Below are 16143 nucleotides of genomic sequence, written 5' to 3'. Positions count from 1 at the left end.
TATAAACATTCCTTGCTTAGTTTTTCCATACCTCACAACCTCTGAGGATGCCTGCCATAGATGTGGGCGAAACGTCAGGAGAGAATACTTGTAGAACATGGCCATACAGCCCGGAAAACATACAACAACCCTGATAAAAATGAAGTTTGCGCACATGTCTATGGTGCATCTACATTATATGCCAATACGCATCTACATTATATAATTAATGCCGTTAGACACCACTTTTAAACTGCCTTGGCTCAATGCTATGGAATGCATTCCACTAGCAATGGAAGGATATTTTCCACGATGTAGGACTTGTTGCATGCCTTCAAGTCACTTTTGACTTATGATGACCCTAAGATTCACCGTTCAGAAAGAGATTCAACTTAGAACAGAAGACATGGAGCAGTCTGAAGCTGAGAGTGTGTGATTCTGCCAAAGTCTACTAATGGGTTTTCAAGGCCAAGTGAAGAATTCAGCCCTGGTCTCCAGAATTACAATCCAGTGTTTAAAGACTACACCATGCTGGCCCTATATGATAGAGAACAGGTAGACATATACCTCTGTCCCATAATATATTTCTGCTCTTCTCTACCGTTTAGCATTTCTTGCAGTAGACGACTATTTTATCTGTCTTGTTGTAGAGCCAAGCTTGTAGCCGAGGGGGTGGTTTAGGGGTTCAAATCACTCCTGAAAAATTTCAGATAAAACAAACAAACAAACATTAATTTTAACTGGTTAACCAAATTCCCCTGCCAAATATATGAGAAGCAAAAATTAGACTCTCTCCAGAACTACAAGCACTATCTCAACTAAATTTTGATTATTCACACGATCATTACCAACTGTCTACCAATTTACATTGCAATAGCAACAGTAGCTGACATAGTGGAAGTGACATAGTGGAAGCCCTGCCAAAGAAACAATGGAGCAGGAGCAAAGAGAAGAAGCTGTGTCATAGTTAGATCTTGGACTTTATATGAACAAGACTGTTTCTGATAACCAAGTGAAAGCTCATTTAGGCCCAAATTCAGCAACTCCATTGCTAGGATATGTATTTCCGGTGGATAAGAAGAGGCACCTAAGATTTCAACCCAAATGATTTAGCGGATTTCCCTGGTTAGCCTACTTATTTCATGTACAGAGGTGCACTCTGTAAGTATGGTGTGGTGTTTGGAGGAGAAGTTGGGAGTAATGGTGCTCATCAGAAGCTTGATGCATTGGTGGCTAAACAATTGGAAAAACGCAGTAGAAGTCTTCAGGTCCTTCCACACTGCCCCTATATCCCAGGATTTGACTCGTATATTTCAGATTAAAGCAGGATAATCTTGGATCAGGAGCCCCGGTGGCGAAGTGTGTTAAAGCGCTGAGCTGCTGAACTTGCAGACCGAAAGGTCCCAGGTTCAAATCCCGGGAGCGGCTTGAGAGCCCGCTGTTAGCTCCAGCTCCTGCCAACCTAGCAGTTCGAAAACATGCAAATGTGATTAGATCAATAGGTACCGCTCCGGCGGGAAGCAGTCACCTGCTGGCCACATGACCTTGGAGGTGTCTACGGACAATGCCGGCTCTTCGTCTTAGAAATGGAGATGAGCACCAAGCCCCAGTAGCAGAGCACCTCTGTAGGAGAGTTTATGTAGGAGAGTTTATGTGAGTATATATGCTCCTGTCTTTAATGCTGTTACTATATTTTGTAATTTGTAATTTTTTTATCATGTACAAGTGTTTCTAGCCACTCATATGTATTCCCTGTAGGTCCACTCCGTCATTGATAGTGACACATTGAATTTATATACTCAAAGAAAGAAATTGACTACTCCAGGTTTTCCATACCTGTATAACCACCACCTGAGGAAGACTACACAGTCGAAACCGGTCGTGGATGGTGACCAACCTTGGACTTGTTTAAAACATCGGGTGTCATAAAAGGATTCACTTACTTGGACGTTTAAATTTGGACTCACAATTAGAGATTTATAAGTCCTCCATGTGAACATGAATTCTGGTGGGCATTGGACTCACAAACTCTGAATATAAGAGTTTTACTTTCTCTGAATATAGAGTTTTACTTTCTATGAATGTATATGTGTTGGTAACACATGGATTATATTTTGGTTTAATTACTGTTGTATAGTGCATACTTTTGGTTTACATTTCTAGCTGTAGTGGCCTCTTGCCTGTGCACCAAGCCCCAGAGTCAGACATGACTGGACTTAACGTCAGGGGAAACCTTTACCTTTACCTTAAGGTAATCTTGGATCAGATCCTGGGATAAAGGGTAGTGTGGAAGGCCCTTCAATACACAACAAAAACAGAGTACCATCAGAACAACTTGTGCTTGACTGAAAACCTCTTGCTAATTCACAGTGGAAATGTAACCCATCATCATGATAAAGGAAATAAGAAGAAAGCAGAAGAAAACAAAAAGTAACTTCTGCCAATTGTGGAAACTAATTGTCCTTTCTGGCTGACAAGAACAGACTTTAACAGGGAGCAAAGATTCATGACCCATTACCTGTGAAGAACCTTTGAATAATGATGGTAATTTCAGGGCCTTGTTGAGATCTCATGTCAGATCAGGAGACACTGGCTTGAAAAGTTATCTCAGGGGAAAAAGTTTCAACCCCTACGAATTTTTTTTAGGCTACAGGCCTGTGTAGAGCCCAGTTCTGTTTCTGACCTCCAGGATATTGACTTGTCCAAATGGATCAAATGGTGTGTCAAAATTCACCTAAAAAACCTAGCATGACTTGGGTGGTGTGTCACCTCGAGAAAAAAATGATAATTTCGCAATATGTATGGTTTAAATAACAAAAATGTATAATTGTAATATATAACTGTATTTAATAAATCAAAAACTATTTACTACCATAATTTCCATGTACAACAATCTATGGTATCGCTTGCAGTTTCCCTCTATTCTAGTTTCAATGTAGTCATGAATAATGAATAATATAATAATAATATAATAGTAATAATATAATAATATACTACAATAATAATAGATCAATAATAGAATGATATAATAAAATGTGCATAATTCCCATGGAATGAACAAGAAAACCACTGGACCAAATCACACCAAATTTGGTCACAAAAGACATAAGTCATCCAATCAATCTGCATGCGGCAGTGTGTCAGCAAAAATGGCTAGGCGTGTCAGTGCTGACACGCTTGTCATAGGTTGGCCATCGCTGAGATAGATAGTCCAGTCTTGATATATGGGGCCGGGCTGTGGCGCACACTGGTAAACAGCTGCTGCAATAAATCACTCTGACCATGAGGTCATGAGTTCGAGGCCAGCCCGTGGCGGGGTGAGCACCCGTCAATTAAAAATAAAATATAGCCCCTGCTCGTTGCTGACCTAGCAACCCGAAAGATAGTTGCATCTATCAAGTAGGAAATAAGGTACCACTTATAAAAAGTGGGGAGGCAAGTTTAACTAATTTACAATGTTGGAATGAGGAAGTGAGGAAGTGCCATCAGAGTGGATGATGAAGCAGCTGCTCCCCCCTGTGGCCAGAATTGAACATCCCCTCAGGAGAAGGTTAAATTGCCTCTGCGTCTGTCTGTCTGTTGTCTCTGTCTCGGTTCAATGTGTTTATGGGCATTGAATGTTTGCCCTATATGTACATAATGTGATCCGCCCTGAGTCACCTTCGGGGTGAGAAGGGCGGAATATAAATACTGCAAATAAATAAATAAATATATCACCACTACCAAGTTTTGTCGTTCATTCTTTGCCCCACCTCTGATCGTGATCTGATTGTCTCTTGGAAGCATAGTTTTCATAATGCTCAGTCAACTAGAGGTTGCATTTTTATTATCATTGCCAGATGGTGTCTCTTTCTCGTTTCATCTTGTTACTGTTAGGTGCTTTCAAGTTGTTTCTGACTTATGGCAACCCTAAGGTAAAGCTATTGTAAGGTTTTCTTGGCAGAATAGTGCAGCGTGGATTTGCCCTTCTGTTCCTTCCTCTGAGATCTAGAGAGTGTGATTTGCCCAAGGTCACCTAGCAAGTTTCCATGGCTGAGCATGAATTTGAACCCTGGTCTCTCATGTGCAGAAGAAAAATGGATTGATGGTTTAAGTCAGTGGTTCTCAACCTGTGGGTCCCCAGATGTTTTGGCTTTCAACTCCCAGAAATCCTAACATCTGTTAAACTGGCTGGGATTTCTGGGAGTTGGTAGGCCAAAACACCTGGAGACCCACAGGTTGAGAACCACTGGTTTAAGTTTATGTCAGTGTTGGAAACATGACAATATTCTACACCACAGACTGGTTTCAGGAGCCTGGAAACAAAACTGCCATTCAACGAAAGGGAGCAGACAGAAGCTGCCACTGCTTAAAGTCTGTGCTGCCTAAAGCAACCATCTGCCTTACAAAGGGTCAGCCATATTTTAAAAGAGGAATCCCAATGACCAGTAGCAGAGGGAATACTGTGTTTTGCCAGCAGCCAGTATTTACAATATGTATCCTGGCAGGACCAGATTAATTTGCTATGTCTGAATAATTATAAATTATAATCATAAAATTATGTAAGTAAACGTCAATGTGCATTGGTATCATCTATTTGACCAAAGACTCTTTAGCTCCAACTAGAGGCAAGAGGGCTTGAAACATTTCTGTAAGAGTGTTTTTGACCTATTTTACCCAGGGAGATATATTATGTACATCCGTTTCCCTTCGCCCTTCTTATCCTGCAGGATGAAGAGATGTAGTCATTGATACACAAGGGGCATGTTACTGCCAGAAAGAACTGCTCTGTTTTCTGAATTCATTGGTCCTGCAACCATGGAAACATTATAGTGAAAGCAGACATACTAGTGTTAATTTTATTTTATTTTAAAAAAAATCAGTTTGTTGCTTCTTTCTCATTAGCACCACGTTACTACAGGTCTCGTATTCCTTATTCAAAATGCTTGGGGCCCAGAATTGCTTTGAGTTTTGGATTTTCTCAGATTTTGAAACACTTGTATTTGTACATACCTACATAATGAAGTATCTTGGAGACGGGAACCAAGTCTAAGCACCAAACTCATTTATCTATATATATATAAAAGAGTGATGGCATAAGGGCAGCGGACAAATCAACAAAACTACAGGCCCCCCAACCTCGAAATTTGACAACACAACCCATCATTCATGGCTCTAGGTTGATACAACAAAAATAAAATAAAAATAAAGTCCTAACTACAGGGAGAGGAATAATAGTTTTTATCCAATTGCTGCCAGTTTGAAGGCTAAGCTCCACCCACTTGGTCTCCTAACAATCTACTCAGCCCAGGGGACAGGCACAGTTAGACCTCATTTAGGCCTCTTCCACAGATTATCAGATTTTAACTGGATTATATGGCAGTGTAGACTCAAGGCCCTTCCACACAGCTATATAACCCATTTAGAATCTAATATTATCTGCTTTGAACTGGATTATCTTGACTCCACACTGCCATATAATCCACTGCAGTGTGCATACTAAACATAAAGACAACCATACAACAGACATTCAATACCACCACTACCTCAACAATTTCTCACCAACACCACCAGACAACGCCATAGCAACGCGTGGCCGGGCACAGCTAGTGTTTCATATATATAGTATATGCATAGCCTGAAGGTAATTTTATACAATGTTTTTAATAAATGTGTGCATGAAACATAGATCTTGACCTATCCATGCAATCTTGTTTATTCATAAGTAATTTTACTGAATTTACTAAACAGTGAGCGATTCGACTAGCTTTCTCAGCCTGATGCCTTCAGTTAACAATGCTATCACAGGTATCTGTGATTGATGGGATTTGTAATCTAACAAACCCAAAGGATTGTTACATTAAGGATAGCTGATCTATAGGATTGTTATGCAGCCCTACAGCCAGTATCACTGCAATAGCTGAGAAAATTTGAGAGTAAAAGTTTGGGAGTAACTTTTACAAAGTCAAAAGGCAAATTATTGGCACATACAATATTCTACAGATGTAACAATCTAGGACAGGTGTTAATAACAACTACGACTACCGCCTTATATTCTGTCATGGTTTGCAAAGGCACTGTGCTGTGCGTGTTAACTGGAAAATGAAGTGCATGAAGTCGATTGGCTGTTAGGGATTCCTCTTCTTCTGCCACTAGGTCTACGTACTCTGCCACTAGGTCTACCTCCTCTGCCACTAGGTCTACCTTCTCTGCCACTAGGTCTACCTTCTCTGCCACTAGGTCTACCTTCTCTGCCACTTGGTCTACCTTCTCTGCCATTATGTCTACCTTCTCTGCCACTAGGTCTACCTTCTCTGCCACTAGGTCTACCTCCTCTGCCACTAGGTCTACCTTCTGTGCCACTAGGTCTACCTTCTGTGCCACTAGGTCTACCTTCTCTGCCATTAGGTCTACCTTCATTGCCACTAGTTCTACCTTCTCTGCCACTAGGTCTACCTTCTCTGCCAGTAGGTCTACGTTAGCTGCCATTAGGTCTTCCTTAGCTGCCATTAGGTCTACCTTCTCTGCCACTAGGTCTACCTTCTCTGCCATTAGGTCTACCTTCTCTGCCACTAGGTCTACCTTCTCTGCCACTAGGTCTACCTTCTCTGCCACCTTCTCTTCAGAAGAGGAAGGGGAGCAGGAAAGTGTTCATGAATCTGAGGGGGAGTTGGAATTTGAGGAGGAGATTTTGCAAGTACCCATATTTTAGGAGAGGCGAAAGGAAACAGAGCAGAGATGTTGTTCAGCTAGAATAGCTGCCAGAAATGCAGCTGAGTAATTGGGAACTGCCCTAGCAGCTGTGAGGCAACTCAGGACTATAAAGCAGAAGCAGGTATAGCCAGCTTTTCCTGATAACAAACTGAATCTAATGCCTAAGCCTTCGCTCCCCTTGTGCCTGCTTCAGGTCTGCATCTGGGAAACTGCCTCTAAGGATTTATTGCTGTTTCTTTGTCTGAAGTTAGACTGCTACTTGGTTTGTGAATTTATCAGAGACTGTGTTTGCCCTAAGAGTATTTTGCTCTCTTTTGCATTATACCACTGAGTGTGCTGTTCTTTATGTTTTGCTAAGGTAAAGCAGTTTTCATTTACTTACGTTGTTTTAAGGCTGTTCTTGAAAGACAAAACAGGGCATTTGCTCAGCCTGGGGATTGATTTGATACTGCAGAACCAGTTTGAACAAGTTTTTTTTCAGTGCTGACTGACTACTGCTGGTGAAGAGAGCAGTGTACTCAGAGAGGCCTTGGTATTTTGAGGCCTGTTTGCTGCTGAGAAAGGAAAGAAAAGAACCAGGACTGTATTCTTCTCTGAAGCAGATTTGTGGACCGAGAAAGGACTGTTTATGACTGTGGACTTAGGTAAGTGATCAGAGGGACCATTGTAAATATTATTTTTTTGATATCTTGGAATTAGTATTAAAGTTCTTCTATTTTTTGTTCTGCAATCCTGAGTGGCATGTTATTGTTCTGTAGGTCTCAATTTGTAATATACTCTGCCCTATTTCTCCAAGGAGACTCAGGGCGAATTCCAGCATACAAATAGGCAAACATTAAATGCCTTAATAAAACAAACATGTACTGACAAAACAGTCCGGAATGGCCCCACATATGAAAACAACATTAGAACCTTACATCATTAAATTAAACAAAACATAATCAAACAAAATTATATAATAACTTAACACCTAATTATAAAATATCCACATGGACATTGTGTTGGATGCTAGTTTTTGTGTTGGTGGTGAGAGGTGGGGTGGATATCCTTCCTGCAGCCTTTTATAGCGAGATGATTCAGAAGGTGTTGAATTTCTGGCTAGAGGGCTGAGGCCCTATCTATACCACTACACAATACCGTTTCAAACTACATGATATTGCAGCATAGGCAGGGCATGAGTTGACCTTCTCTAATGAGTGAGAATAGAGTCACCGACCAACAAATTTTCCTTCCCAGTTACTCGCAAGGTGATCCTGATACATATTTGCTCCCTTTCCCCTTTCCTATCTGCATTCTAAGAACCACAGAAAACCAGATTGGCTGCTCAAAATAAAACGTCTTCGATCAAAACAATTTTCTAACATAAAGTTGGAATTAGTAGCATTAAAAAATCATAGTGATGAAATTCAATCGGCCTCAATGGTATGAGCAGAATTTCTTCAGCTTCTTTACCTAAGAACTGCATGTCTAATACATGCCTCACTGCTTTTAAAATTTGCACCCAAACAGTTTTTGAACTAGAAAATGCGTGAAGTCATTTTGCTAGAATTAGAAAAAAGGTTGGAAATAACCCTGTGTAGACGATTATTATGCAAAGCTGATATTTCTGGCTGTAGTTGTAAAAGGTGGGTGAGAGCATCTGTAAGAATAAATGTGAATGTCTTAGAGCAAAAGGCTTTACACATTTCCATAATGTCTGAAACAAACATGATTGTCACACCTGAACTGATGTGACCCAGCTGTCACTCCAGTATGGTTCGAGTACATTGTGTCAGCCTTGTGGGGAAAAACTGCAAGCATCAATCTCAAATTTGTCTTATTATATTTCTTTAGTAGGAACTGTAAGGAAGTGTGGACCTGTATGTGCCTTCAGGGCACCTGTTGACTTATGGTGAATTTCCCTATGAATTTCATAGTTTTCTTTGTTAAAGAATACTCAGAAATAGTTTACCAGTTCTTTGTTCTGAATATAGCCCACAGAATCTGGCATTTGTCAGCAGTTTTCCATCTAAGTGTTAACGAGTAGTGATGTGCGTAGTATTTGTTTCATCTGCTTCATTCGCCTATTTGTTTAGTATAGTCCATTCGGATGCACAAAACGAAAGATGCAATTTTCGGACAAAACAAAAGGTGACACAAAAGAGAAAGCTGCATGGTCATCATGCTTGCTTTCATTTTCCTTTCATTTAGGGCCATGTAACAATAAGCAGGTACTGACAGGGGGCTGCTTTCCCATTACAGCTGATGTGTACCAATGGTTGTTAGTCATAATATTTATATTAGTAACAATAGTTACTCTGTGACCCTAAACTGAGCCTGAGAGAGATCTACTTCCCCATGACAGCTGATGTGTGCCAAAGGATGTTAATAATATTATTATTAATAATAATAATAGTACTCTGGGGAAGACCCAAATGTTTTAAAAGTAGGTGGGCTAAAAGGGGTTGAAATGCCCTCCGTGTGTGGTGATTTCCCCCCCTCTAACCCAAAAAACTGAGCCTTTGGGAGGAAGATAAGCCTCGAAAGCCCTCCCATTGCCACCAATGGTCCAAAAGATTTTGGGTTTTTTCATGAGCGAGACAAAAATTCTATTAGTAAAGTGTCCTGTTTTCAGAAACGGGGACAAATACAAAACTGATACAAAACGAATGAAACTAAACAAAACAAACAGCAATTCCATACCAATGCACACCACTATTAACCTGGGCTGACCCTGCTTAGCTTCTAAGAAAGTTGCTCAGGTAAAAGTCCATCAGAAATGGAGACACAAGTAAAACAATATTTTATTGCATTATTTTTGGTTGATTAATGAGACAAACACAGGTTTTTAAGCCACAGAAGGCTCTCCTTCCACACAAAAGTGAAAAGCAGAAGACGTAATGTGTGAAAATAACATAAAGCAGAGTGCATATGCAAACTACATTAACAGTACACATTTTAGTTAAGACGTTATCTCAAGAAAGCAGCTTCAATGCCAATGCTATGCATATTTTCTTGTAAGTCCCACTGAAATAGGGTTATCATGTAAAATAAAAGACAGGACACTTGTCCCTTGAATGGTTACGTAACAAGCAACACTTACTGGAATATCCTCATCTGCACAACTAAAGGCAAGGAGCCTTGTCCCTCGTTTCTCCTATCAATCCTACACTGAACTCAATGCAGTTATATCTAGGTGGTAGTCATGTATATGTAAAGAGGGACCTTTGTTCCACCAAATGTTTTGGAAGATCACTTCCATAACCATATTGACTAATGATTGAAAGCTAAATGAAGTCCCCAAAGGCTAGAAGTTTCTTGCTTTTAATGCATAGGCTTGCAGATGTATCTTTGGTGTGTACCCTGTTTCCCCTAAAATAAGACATCCCCAGAAAATAAGACCTAGTAGAGGTTTTGCTCAATTGCTAAATATAAGGCCTCCCCCGAAAGTAAGACCTAGAAAAGTTTTTGTTTGGAAGCATGCCCAACGAACAGAACACCAGAGCATACAGGATCAGGAAATGTACGTACCATAGAGTGTTGTACATAGAAATAATGGTAGTAACAAGAAATTCTTGATAGGATTCAGTTTGTCTGGTTATGCTGGTTTGTGATAACAACTACTGTACAGTATATAATAAATGTTCATTTTTTTGTTCAACAATAAATGTGAATTCTTCTTCATAGAAAAATAAGTCATCCCCTGAAAATAAGACCTAGCGCATCTTTGGGAGCAAAAATTAATATAAGACACTGTTTTATTTTTGGGGAAACACGATAGCTGCAATACAGCATTTGGTGCAATCTCCCAAACCCCACCTATTCAATACAGCAAGATAGCCATTCCCATATTAGTGACAAGAACAGGAAGCAGCAGAGACATTTCTCACTATTTCACTTTAGCTAGACAGTAACTGGAAACCTCAGAGATTTTCTCTGGACCTTGGAGGGCCTCTGTGGTTGATTTTATTGGCTGTAAAAGAATGCTTATCTCCATGAAGCAACAGCCATGAAAGGATGCAGGTGAAACGCCAGGAAAGAATGCTTTTGGAACATGGCCATACAGCCCAGAAACCTCACAGCAACCCATACTACAAGTTGTTTCTGGTGTGAGAGAATTGGCCGTCTACAGAGACGTCCCCACCAGCTAGAGCTGACAGAAGGAAACTCACCGGCAACCTTCAGCAACCCAACCTTCAGGTCAGCAGTTCACAAGGGTTTAACCCACTGTGCCACCGGGGTTCCTGGTTTATGCTATTGGAATGCATTAACAAGATTTTAGTTGACTGTTCAACCCTTTGACTGAGAAAGAGCTTGTAACTGAATACAGGGATCTCAGAGCACAGATACCAAATCCTAGAGTTTAATCTTTTTTCTAAACCAGACAAATATATTGAGCAATGGGAAAGTCATGACAGTGTTTCCATTACCACTTTTTTATTACATGTGTCACTGATGGCTTTTATTAATTGTCTAAATTATGTTCTACCAAGAAGTACAATGATGTACTTATTTAACTCTGGTAATAAATATTTAAGGCCAACAACTCATGAGTAAAAATATACATCTTCATTTTCTCATTATTGTTTGCAAAAAATGAAGAACTTCCAAGTTTTCTCTCCAAAACTGAGCAAAATTATGAGCATTTTGGCTCATTTAAAAATTCTTGAAGTATTAGGGCTTTCTTAAAACAAAAATGCATTTATCCATTTCTCCCCCATAAAGGAGTGTTTTTAGGAGATATTTTGGGATAACAGCCACCTTGTTAATATGATAGTCTCTCATGATACTTGGCAATTTTTATCTTAGGTGGAAAAATACTGAAATATCAAGCCATAATTAAAAATGAATTGTAGCATACTCCAGAGATTTGGACCTTTCAGAACCCTTATAGTTTTAAATTAAAAGATCAAAAATACATATGAGCAAACCTGAACAATATGACTTGTTATTTCACTGAACTAACTTTATCTAATCTTGAGCACTGTTTGTGCCTTGAAATATTTTGGAGTTGGTATTGGTATTCTGGTTTACTTCTGTATTTGATATGTATATATTCATCTCACTGCAAATTCTAAGCAGCAGAGATTTTAAATAACGAATTTGTGACAAATACCACATCACAAGTGTGATAGGATTATTAAATAAGGGATGGTCAGCCATTGAAGTCCACCCCATTCTCACAAAACATGAAACCTTGGACGAGTGTACTCTTTAAAACCAGAATTTGTATTACTTGTTGAAGTAATACAAATATGAAAATTTGAAAATTTAAAAAGCCTAGTTTGAGCAGTGGAAGATTGAAAGAACTTTTAAATGTCTCTTTTACAGGGAGACGGGAAGAGCTTAGGAGTCCTTGGATGTCTGCAGACCATATGGGAGGCCTTTAGGAGGGTGCATTCAGTCCACATGGCACACAATTCCCATTTTTTGGTTAGAGTGTTATGCTGTGATTTGGGAGATTTGGATTTAAATCTCTACTAGGACAGGAATTTCATTTATCTTCTTGGTCCACTCATTCTTCCTCAGACTAATCTCCTTCAAAGAAATGTAATGACGAAGAGAGCATATATATACAGAGATTTGAGAAACAGAAAGATATACAGTGAGACCTTAGTATCTACTTGGGTTTTCTTTCAGAATCCCTCCCATGGATATTAATAATATATTAATAATATTAATATCCATGGGTGATCAATCCCATTACAATAGAGTCTCACTTATCCAACATAAACAGGCCGGCAAAACGTTGGATAAGCAAAAATGTTGGATAATAAGGAGGGATTAAGGAAAAGCCTATTAAATGTCAAATTACATTATGATTTTACAAATTAAGCACCAAAACATCATGTTTTACAACAAATAGACAGAAAAAGCAGTAATGTTATGCAGTAAGTACTGTATTTACGAATTTATCACCAAAACATCGTAATGAATGGAAAACAATGACTATAAAAACATTGACTACTAACAAATTGACTACAAATAGATAGAACTGCATAAAATGAACTTGCAGTAACAACATTGTCAGAAGTTAAATTCATAAGAAATTCAGTCCTTGCTGCCTATAGAAACAATTGTGGATCCCAGGTAGGAGGTAGACTGCATTGGATAATCCAGAACGTTGGATAAGCAAGACTCTACTGTATATGCAATGGCATAGTAAAATGGTATCCCTTCTATAAAATGCCAAAATCAAAGTTTGCTTTTGGGGATTTGGGAAGAGAAGATATTTTCAAGCCATGGGTGGTTGAATTTGTGGATAAAGAATCTTTGGATGCAGATGGCTAATTGTAAATGAAATCAGGGCAAATGTTGCCTTGGCTGGAAATCCTCAAACTACAGACATAATCCATGAAAGATTGCATTCTTATGATTCTCTCCTCCCTTTCTATGAAGTAGATCCAATTGATTGTGGCCTACTTTTTTAAAAATGTGGGGAATATAAGAGTGGTTTCTGTTTGTGTGTGTGTGTGTGTGTGTGTGTGTGTGTGCAGCAGGTTACAAACAGTTAAACAGCAAAATACTAATCAAGTATATATAATGTGATTATGACTCTTGCAATAATGCTTTTAGCCTATGTTTTTCTGTAATCAAATTCCTGAAATACTGAAAGGGAAAGATGAGAAAGAAAGATAGATAAAAAGCTTTACACAGCACTCTGAATATTGATGTCCAGCTCCCCGTAGACATGCCGTAAAGCATCACAATTCAAGCTTGCAATCAGTTTTCGGAGGCCAGCTCGCTTTGGAAGGCATTTTTCTTCCCAGGTCAAGGTTGAATTCCTTGGAACCTCTCTGTAACGAGAGAAAGAAAAATGTAAGCACTGTGGCAGACAAGCCATAAATCCATCAACAGGAACTGGTGTCTTTGCAATAGAAAAATCTGGAGTTTATATTTAAAAGAAACATCCTATCTCAATGTGGAGCTGCGATCCCTTAATACAGTTCCTCATGTTGTGACCCCACAACCATAAAATTATTTTTGTTGCTACTTCATAACTGTAATTTTGCTACTGTTGTGAATTGTAGTGTAAATATCCGAGATGCAGGATGTATTTTCATTCACTGGACCAAATTTGGCACAAATACCCAATATGCCCAAATTTGAACACTGGTGGGTTTGGGAGAGAGGTTGATTTTGACATTTGGGAGTTGTAGTTGCTGGGATTTATAGTTCATCTACAATCAAAGAGCATTCCAAATTCCACCAACAATGGAATTGAACCAAACTTGGCCCACAGAACTCCCATGTCCAACAGAAAATACTGGAAGGGTTTGGTGGGCATTGAGTTTGAGTTTTGGAGTTGTAGTTCACCTTCGTCCAGAGAACACTGTGGACTCAAAACAATGATTGATCTGTACCAAACTTGGCACGAATACCTAATATGCCCAAATCTGAACATTGGTGGAGTTTGGGAAAAACAGATTTTGGCATTTGGGAGTTGTAGTTGCTAGGATTTATAGTTTACCCACAATCAAAGAGGCCCTTGAACCCCACCAATGATAGGATTGGGCAAGTTGGGCTTTTGGTGGGAGGATTTGCCATTTGTTACCAAAAAGGAAGAGAAGGACAGGCGGAGAGATCTTCAGCCTTCTCTGCCAAAGGGGTTCCTAAGACCATTAGAAATATGTGTTTTCTGATGGTTTTTGGCAGATGCCTCTGACACCCCCTCGTGACACCCACCTCCAGGTTTCCCGACCCCCAGGTTGAGAAATACTAACCTAAAGCAAGGTTGGGTAAAGAGTGCCTTGCAGGCTGCATGTAGCTCCCCTGTGGTTGTTTTGTGTTCTCCAAGTACCTCGGGGGTCGAAAAGCCCAAAAACAATCTCTAAGGGATGTGGAAGGCATTTCCACCATATTTGGAGCCCCCATAGGGCCACGGATATAAAAATTATGCCTCCAAATCCCATCTATGAGCCTAGAAAAGATCCAAAGCATGCCTTCATACAGTTTCAGGCAGAATAATAGTCAGGCAGACCATCTCCAACTGGACACTTCTTTGCTCCTATTTGTTAGCCTGTTTGAAGGTTCAAAGCAGCTACTCAACTGGAGGGATTCACATCTGACCTATACAGCGGTATAGTTACAAGTTGCCAAAATGAGAGCATTATCTCCCACATAAGAATATTTATTTATTTACAGCATTTATATTCCGCCCTTCTCACCCCGAAGTGGACTCAGGGCAGATCACATTACACATATAGGCAAACATTCAATGCCTTTTAACATAGAACAAAGACAAGACAAACATAGGCTCCGAGCGAACTCATGACCTCCTGGTCAGAGTGATTCATCGCAGTGAATACTGCCCTCAAATAATTTTCCTTCAGTTCATTACACTTCAGCAAAACTTCCAGAAAAGCCATTTAGATCTCCAAAGATATTGTGCTGGTAGATTTACTATGGAAATACAAACATCACAAATATAAGAATTTTAGGTGTGGGTTATTTTCAATACCTTACTCTCAGCAATGCAACTAATTTTGAGACTTGGAGATATAATTTTGACTTGGGAGAGGCAATTGCCTCAGTTTGCCTCTCCCTAACAATATCCCTGGAACTGCAGTGTAGAAAAGCTCTCTCTCTCTTTTTTGGTAACTGCCCTGTCATGACCTTTTTATTAGAAACTCCACTCTTCAACGTAACAATTTGATCCAAACATTTCAATTTTCCTTCACGGGGCAGGAAGCTGCTTTAGATGGAACTTAAAATGGTAAGAACAAAAGGTTTTAAACCCCAAGCCAGCCTCCAATGCTATAGTTCCAAACTGAATCCAAAAGCTTGTACTTGAACAACAGCATCGACAGCAACAACAGCAACAGCAACAACAACAACAACAAAACATGGACAGGCTAGAAGACCCTGTTTGCTGATCAACTTCATCGTCTCTATTTTGGACCATGATGCCAGGTAACTATATTCATGAACAACTACAATACGGTGGAGGCTCGTCTGGATGTTCTTAAAACACAGACTAGATAGTGTTGGGAGTGCTTTGATTGTGTATGGCTGCATGGAATCATAAGTTGGAAGAGACCTCGTGGGCCATCCAGTCCAACCCCTGCCAAGAAGCAGGAAAATCGCATTCAACTCATCCTCAACAGATGGCCATTCAGCCTCTGCTTAAAAGCCTCCAAAGAAGGATCCTCCACCACAGTCTGGGGCAGAGAGTTCCACTGCTGAACAGCTTTCACAATTAGGAAGTTATTCCTATTGTTCTGGTGGAATCTCCTTTCCTGTAGTTTGAAGCTATTGTTCCGTGTTCTATTCACCAGGACAGCAGAAAACAAGCATGCTCCCTCCTCCCTATGACTTCCCCTCACATATTTATACATGGCCCTCATCATGTCTATCTCAGCCTTCTTAGAGGTTGAACTGGCTAGTGCTAGTTGTCTTTTCGAACTCTAATCTCAGATGTTCTTTTTTTAGCATTGATATTATGCTCAAAACAGAACAAAACCACCCGCCTTAGCAAGATTTTAGGATGTT

General features: G+C 39.8%; 1 protein-coding gene across 1 annotated transcript in view; it reads right to left on the bottom strand.

Annotated features, from left to right (window-relative positions):
- Positions 1-9437: 9437 nt before the first annotated feature.
- f13a1 (coagulation factor XIII A chain) overlaps positions 9438-16143 on the bottom strand; it is a 149305-nt gene continuing 142599 nt past the window's right edge. The window contains exon 15 of the mRNA XM_062977690.1: positions 9438-13448. Within this exon, the coding sequence (XP_062833760.1) occupies positions 13301-13448 (148 nt within the window). The 3' untranslated portion in view covers positions 9438-13300. The remainder of the gene's footprint in view (positions 13449-16143) is intronic.

This window comes from Anolis carolinensis, chromosome 4 (assembly GCF_035594765.1).
Source record: "Anolis carolinensis isolate JA03-04 chromosome 4, rAnoCar3.1.pri, whole genome shotgun sequence".
Classification (NCBI taxonomy): Eukaryota; Metazoa; Chordata; class Lepidosauria; order Squamata; family Dactyloidae; genus Anolis; species Anolis carolinensis.
This window is presented reverse-complemented; position numbering and strand designations above follow the sequence as displayed.